The sequence below is a fragment of the Myotis lucifugus genome, unplaced genomic scaffold (assembly GCF_000147115.1).
Source record: "Myotis lucifugus unplaced genomic scaffold, Myoluc2.0 scaffold_3031, whole genome shotgun sequence".
Classification (NCBI taxonomy): Eukaryota; Metazoa; Chordata; class Mammalia; order Chiroptera; family Vespertilionidae; genus Myotis; species Myotis lucifugus.
This window is the reverse complement of record NW_005874079.1, coordinates 1-6,928: the sequence shown is the minus strand read 5'-3', so window position 1 is coordinate 6,928 and position 6,928 is coordinate 1. Positions and strand designations below refer to the sequence as shown.

At 51.1% G+C, this 6,928-nt stretch overlaps 1 protein-coding gene across 1 annotated transcript in view; it reads left to right on the top strand.

Moving 5' to 3' along the window:
• Positions 1-6,028, top strand: part of LOC102424812 (DNA ligase 1-like) — a gene marked incomplete at its 3' end in the record, with an annotated part of 14,452 nt that extends 8,424 nt beyond the window's left edge. The window contains exons 5-9 of the mRNA XM_023749123.1: positions 67-186; positions 402-477; positions 5,358-5,438; positions 5,706-5,762; positions 5,840-6,028. Of these exons, the coding sequence (XP_023604891.1) occupies positions 67-186; positions 402-477; positions 5,358-5,438; positions 5,706-5,762; positions 5,840-6,028 (523 nt within the window). The remainder of the gene's footprint in view (positions 1-66; positions 187-401; positions 478-5,357; positions 5,439-5,705; positions 5,763-5,839) is intronic.
• Between the last annotated feature and the right edge of the window lie 900 nt (positions 6,029-6,928).

The following is a 6,928-nucleotide window of genomic DNA, read 5'->3' as shown; positions in this document are numbered from 1 at the left end:
TTTAAACAGTAAAAAGCTTCAGGGTGGGAACAGTTTGCAGCAGCATCGTCTGACCTCTCGCTTTAGAAGCTGAGCCGCCGACAGAAAGCGGTTCAGAGCCCGTGGTGGTGGTGAAGCAGGAGCCCCAGGACGAGGAGCAGGCCAAGCCGCCCCCCAGAGCTCCCAAGATGCTCAGCAGTTTCTTCAGTGAGTTTCTCTCCTGCCTCCCCTCCCCTGGGCGGTGCTGGGAGGAGGCGGGCGGCCTTTCTCCAGAGAGAGCTGCAGGTCCATTGGCTTCCTGTGTTAGAAAGTCTAATGACTACATCTCCTGGCTTGTCACTGGCTATTGAGAGTTGGGGAGGGGTGTGGGATGGGGGCTGTCAGAAGGAGAAGGACCCACAATTTTCTGGCTTCCTTCCCAGCCCCCCGGAAGCCGGCAATCAAAAAGGAAGTGAAAGAAGAGGGGCCTGGCACCCCAAGAAAGGAGGCGTCCACGGGGTGAGTCAGTGTCTTGTTGAGTAGAGAGGACAGTGGATTGGAAAGGATCAGGCAGCGAGTCCAAACCGCTTTGATTTTACTGTAAGCCTCCAAAAAGGAGACAGATCATCACTGCACAGAAAATTTTCAGCTTTAATTATACTAATAAAAAAAGTTTGGGGGATTCTTAATGTCAGTTTTGCACCCCAGTGGAGACCTAAGTGAGATTAAGTGGCTTCATTTCAGTGTGTGACTGCACTGCAGCCAGCTCCTTTTCTTTCTTTCTTTTTTTTTTTTTAACCTAGAATGTCGCAGCATTCAGACTATAGTGATGATGAGTTTTGTGCAGACAAGTTGTCCAATTATTCTTGTGATAGCGATCTTGAAAATGCGAGTACAAGTGATGAAGATTCTAGTGATGATGAAGTAATGGTGCGTCCCAGGACATTGAGGCAACGAAGAATTTCGAGCTCCAGCTCTGACTCAGAGTCAGATATAGAAGGCGGGAGAGAAGAATGGTCGCATGTTGATAATCCACCGGTCTTAGAAGATTTTTTAGGGCATCAAGGATTAAACACAGATGCTGTTATAAATAATATAGAAGATGCCGTGAAATTATTTATCGGAGATGATTTTTTTGAATTTCTTGTAGAGGAGTCAAACAGGTATTATAATCAAAATAGGAATAATTTCAAACTTTCAAAAGAAAGCCTAAAGTGGAAAGATATAACCCCTCAAGAGATGAAGAAGTTTTTAGGGTTAATTGTTCTCATGGGACAGGTGCGCAAAGATAGAAGAGATGACTATTGGACCACGGAGCCATGGACGGAGATGCCATATTTTGGTAAAACGATGACGAGAGACAGGTTCCGACAGATATGGAAAGCTTGGCACTTCAATAATAATGCGGATATCGTAAATGAATCAGATAGACTTTGCAAAGTGAGACCAGTACTAGATTATTTTGTGCCTAAATTTATAAATATTTACAAACCTCATCAGCAATTATCACTAGATGAAGGGATCGTACCTTGGAGGGGAAGATTATTCTTTAGGGTATATAATGCTGGCAAGATCGTTAAATATGGAATATTGGTTCGTTTGTTGTGCGAAAGTGATACAGGATATATCTGTAACATGGAAATGTATTGCGGCGAAGGAAAGCGATTATTGGAAACGATACAAACAGTAGTGTCTCCATACACTGATTCGTGGTACCATATATATATGGACAATTATAATAATAGCGTCGCAAATTGTGAAGCACTTATGAAAAACAAATTCAGAATATGTGGAACAATCCGGAAAAATCGAGGTATACCTAAAGATTTTCAAACAATTTCTTTGAAAAAAGGTGAAACAAAATTTATAAGGAAAAATGATATATTGTTACAAGTGTGGCAATCAAAAAAGCCTGTATACCTGATTTCTTCGATTCATTCTGCGGAGATGGAAGAAAGTCAGAATATTGACAGAACATCAAAAAAGAAAATTGTCAAACCGAATGCACTCATTGACTACAATAAACATATGAAAGGTGTTGACCGGGCCGACCAATACCTTTCATATTATTCGATATTGCGGAGGACAGTCAAATGGACAAAAAGGTTGGCAATGTATATGATACATTGCGCATTATTTAATTCTTATGCAGTTTACAAATCAGTGAGGCAAAGAAAAATGGGTTTTAAAATGTTTTTGAAACAAACAGCTATCCGCTGGTTGACGGATGATATTCCAGAGGACATGGACATTGTTCCAGACCTTCAACCAGTACCGTCTACTTCTGGAATGCGGGCTAAACCACCTACATCTGATCCACCATGCAGGCTATCGATGGACATGAGAAAGCATACGTTACAGGCAATTGTCGGAAGTGGAAAAAAGAAAAACATTTTGAGAAGGTGTCGCGTATGTTCCGTTCATAAATTGCGCAGTGAGACACGCTACATGTGCAAATTTTGCAATATACCTCTACATAAAGGGGCGTGTTTTGAAAAATATCATACGCTAAAAAACTATTAATTTCTATTTGTTTTGATTTATTATGAAAATTTTATTTTAAACTTTAAAAATATGTGTATATTTTTAGGTAATAAGTATTTTTTGGGTTTTTCGTATTTAGTTTATATATATCGAATTATTTATGTACTGAATAGATAAAAAAATGTCTGTGATTGAATATTCATTTTTTACACAAGAAACCGAAAATTTCATTTCAATCGAACCCATACTTCAAAAGATATAGGCATTTTAAACTAACTCTGATTTTGCGCGGGAAACCTAAATAATTGCCCGCACCATCTTATATTTTGGCGGGAAATTCACCCGACACCGTAGTGTTAATATATTTTATTGATTTTTTACAGAGAGGAAAGGAGAGGGGTAGAGAGTTAGAAACATTGATGAGAGAGAAACATTGATCAGCTGCCTCCTGCACACCCCCACTGGGGATGTGCCCGCAACCCAGGTACATGCCCTTGACCGGAATCGAACCTGGGACCCTTCAGTCCGCAGGCCGACGCTCTATCCACTGAGCCAAACCGGTCAGGGCAGCGAGCTCCTTTTCTTGAACACGTACTGTGTCAGGTACAGCTGAAGGCTCTCTTCCTCTGCAGCCGTCCTGTGGAGGAGGCGGGTGTTTTAGCCATTTCACAGGCATTGGAACATGAGCCCAGAGAGGTTCGGTCGGCTTCCCTGAGTCCCACAGGGAGGTGGGGGTAAGGCCAGGCCTGGGACTCATGTCCCCCGATTCCTAAGCCTGGGCTCTCCCTTCACCACTGCCCCGTCGTGCCTCCTGGGTGTGCGTCTGTGCTGGTGCACGTACAGATGTTTCTCTACCAGAGACGACGTCTCATGTCTCGTTCCTCATTTCCTGTGATGCTGCGACCCTTTTTCTTACCTCACTCCCAGCCCGATCACTGGTCTGTGTCTGACAGCTGCCTAGAGGTGACAGGCCGACCTGCGGGACCTCCAGTTTCCTCACCTTTGAAGTGGGACGTATTGATGACAGGAAGTTAACATCCCTGTTAACTGTGTCCCAGGCGCTAGGCCGTGGGCCTCTGTGCTCCTCACGGCACCACGGTGTGTGGATGCAGTTGGTATCCCTTTTCGCAGCGAGGGGAGTGAGCGTGGAGGCAGGGCAGCGTGGAGAGCTGAGAGCCCAGCTCCACCCTTGCCAGCTGTGTGGCCTCGGGAGTGACGGCCTCCCTGTGCCCGTCTCCTCCTGAGGGCGGGAAGCATGTAGACGAGGCTTCGGCTCCGGCCAAGCTCAGCAGGTTTATAGCGGCTGCTGTTGTTACTGTTATTACTATGACTTGAGTTTAGGGCCTTGCTTAGGCTGCAAACGGGGAGTGTGGCAGAGTTGGGATGAAGCAGGCAGTCTGGCTGTAGTTTCTTACCCACCATGCTCTGCTGCCTCTTGTAGTAACATAGAAACAGCCGCCTAAACTAGTTTGGCTCAGTGGATAGAGCATCGGGCCTGCGGACTGAAGGGTCCCAGGTTTGATTCCGGCCAAGGGCACATACCTGGGTTGTGGGCTTGGTCCCCAGTAGGGGATGTGCAGGAGGCAGCCAATCAATGATTCTCTCTCATCATTGATGTTTCTATCTCTCTCTCCTTCTCCCTTCCTCTCTGAAATCAATAAAAAAAAAAAAAAAAGCCATAACAGCTACACTTACTCAACACAGAGTCTGTACAATTCACTGTGCACAGCCCTGCACCTGTTCCATCCACAGTCCTGTCTGCAGAAGAATCAGTGGAAGAGCTGAAAAATCGGGAGTCTTCTCATGTGACCTTCGGTCCCCAGTTTTGGAATAGATACAGGCCTGAGGCTGGGAGTCAGGATTACATTTATTTATTTTAAATATCCTCACCGGCGGATATTTTTTTCCATTGACCTTTTATTTTTTTATTTATTTATTTTTTTAAATATATTTTATTGATTTTTTACAGAGAGGAAGGGAGAGAGATAGATAGTTAGAAACATCGATGGGAGAGAAACATCGACCAGCTGCCTCCTGCACATCTCCCACGGGGGGATGTGCCCGCAACCCAGGTACATGCCCTTGACTGGAATCGAACCCAGGACCCTTCAGTCCGCAGGCCGACGCTCTATCCACTGAGCCAAACCGGTTTTGGCTCCATTGACCTTTTAGAAAGAATGGAAGGGGGGTCCGGGCGGGGGGGTGAGGGAAGGGAAGAGAGAGAGAGAGAGAGAGAAACATCAAGGAGAGAGAGACTTTGATTGGTTGCCTCCTGCATGTGCCCGGACTGGGGTCGGAGATCAAACCTGCAGCACAGGTACCTGCCCTTAACCGGGAATCGAACCTGCGACCCTTCGGTTTGCAGGCAGATGCTCTAACCATTTAGAAACACCGGCCAGAGCATCAGTGTTGTTTTTCAAATAATCCCCACAAAATGCACCTCGCGAGAATCCTTACCCTATCTCTTCCTTAACCCGTATGACAGCATGTCACTAGGATTTTGGTGGCTTCATTGTACAGATAGAGACACTGGTTTGGAGACAGAAGCCACTCCTCCAGGTGTCACCGCTGGTTGGTGACGCAGCAGGGATTTGAACCAGATGGTCTGGCTGCAGTTGGGGCTGTGCTGGCTCTGACAGGGTCAGCGTGAGGCTGTGATGTAGGGGTCAGAGCGGTCTGGAGCCCTGCTACTAGCTGTGTGACCCGGGGGAACTGCTTCACCACTCTGGGCCCCAGTCTCCTGGTCTGGAAAATGTAGAAGAGCCCGTACCTGCAGGACTGATTGCTAACAGCTGTGTGCTCTTAGCACAGCGCCCAATGACCTCCCCCTCGTGCTGCCCACCCAGAGTGGGCGAGGGAGGGGCTGGTGAGAGGCCCAGCATCGACCTCATCTAATCTCCCTTTTGCCTCCGCAGCCCCCTGGACCCATCCAGCTACAACCCTGCCAAGAAAAACTACCATCCTGTCCAGGACGCGTGCTGGACGCAGGGCCAGAAGTGAGGCTTCGCCCTGGCCGCCCTGCTGTACTCCAGTCCCTGTCGCTGCGGCGGCCTCTCAGGAGACCAGTCGCAGGACACTGTCCGGGGTCTCCTCTGTGTTTTGGGGACAGAACAGCATTGAAGGGGACAGAGAGAACCCCGGGGAGCAGGCGGGATCAGGGGTGGGCATGCATTTGGGTATCGCAAGGCCGTCCTCGGGGAGGCAGGTGGGTGGAGGACAGCGTGGGTTTCCATGCTGCTCTTGTGTCTCCCTCCCCTCCCCAGGGTCCCTTACCTGGCGGTGGCCCGGACGTTCGAGAAGATCGAGGAGGTTTCTGCTCGGTAAGGAATCCGGCCGGCCGGGCGGGGCGGGTGCCTCCGGCTCTGTCCCTGGCCTGGCAGTCCCTCTCCTCCTCCAGGCTCCGGATGGTGGAGACGCTGAGCAACTTGCTTCGCTCCGTGGTGGCCCTGTCGCCCCCAGACCTCCTCCCCATCCTCTACCTCAGCCTCAACTGCCTCGGGCCCCCCCAGCAGGGCCTGGAGCTCGGCGTCGGGGATGGTGTCCTTCTCAAGGCGGTGGCCCAGGCCACAGGTGAGGAGGGGCTGCGGTGGGCGTTCGGCCGGAGGGTCTGAGATGGTGGAGAAGGGACTCGGAAGGCAGTGAGTGAAGAGGACCTGGAGCAGATGGCAGGGTGTGAGGGCGGTTCAGGTGAGGGAGGCCCGGGCCCGCAGTGAGACGGGGCCTGGGCCTGGGGCGGAGAGGAGCGGCCGGGGAAGATGCCGCAGGCAGAGCGCAGGATTTGGGGGCGGGGCCGGGAGTTGGGCTTAGGCAGGTAGTGAAGCTCCTAAAGGACCGAGCAGTAGAGCCCGGAGGGGCCCAGGGGCGAGGAAAGAGGAGTGTGGAGCCAGCGGCCTGCAGGGGCCGAGCCCGTGCTTACAGAGAGGCTGGCGGCGTGTGTGGGCGGACCTGCCTGCCAGGGCGTCCAGGGCTTGGTGTTTATTGCGAGGGACTTGGGAGCCACAGAAGGATTGTGAGCTGGCAGGGGCAGGGGGCTGGGGCCCGGGCAGTTCGGAGCCCGTGTGGAGCACGGACAGGAAGCTGGGAGTCCGGGGAGGAGGCTGGGGCGAAGGTCCAGGGGGAGGAGGAGCAGAGGCGAGGGTGGCGTGGAGAGAGACAGGACAGGAGGGACCTGCGGGCTCGGGGGGTCAGGGATCTTGCTTGACTGGGAGGATGGCGGGACCACCACCAGGACAGGGCACTGGTGAGGCGGACACGTTCAGGGAAGTGCGTCGTCTCAGCGTGGGCCTGTGTCCCACCGACACGTGGGGAGCCACGTCCTCAGCACATTAGCACCCACTCGCGAGCGCCTCCTCGTGGCCGGACGCCTGCCCAGCCGCAGGTCTGTGAGGGTCGGGCAGCATTTTGGAAACGCTGTCACCGTTGGCAGGTCCTGTCTCCGCATCACACGCAACCGGAGGGTCACACTTGTCGCTGCCCCTTCTGTGCG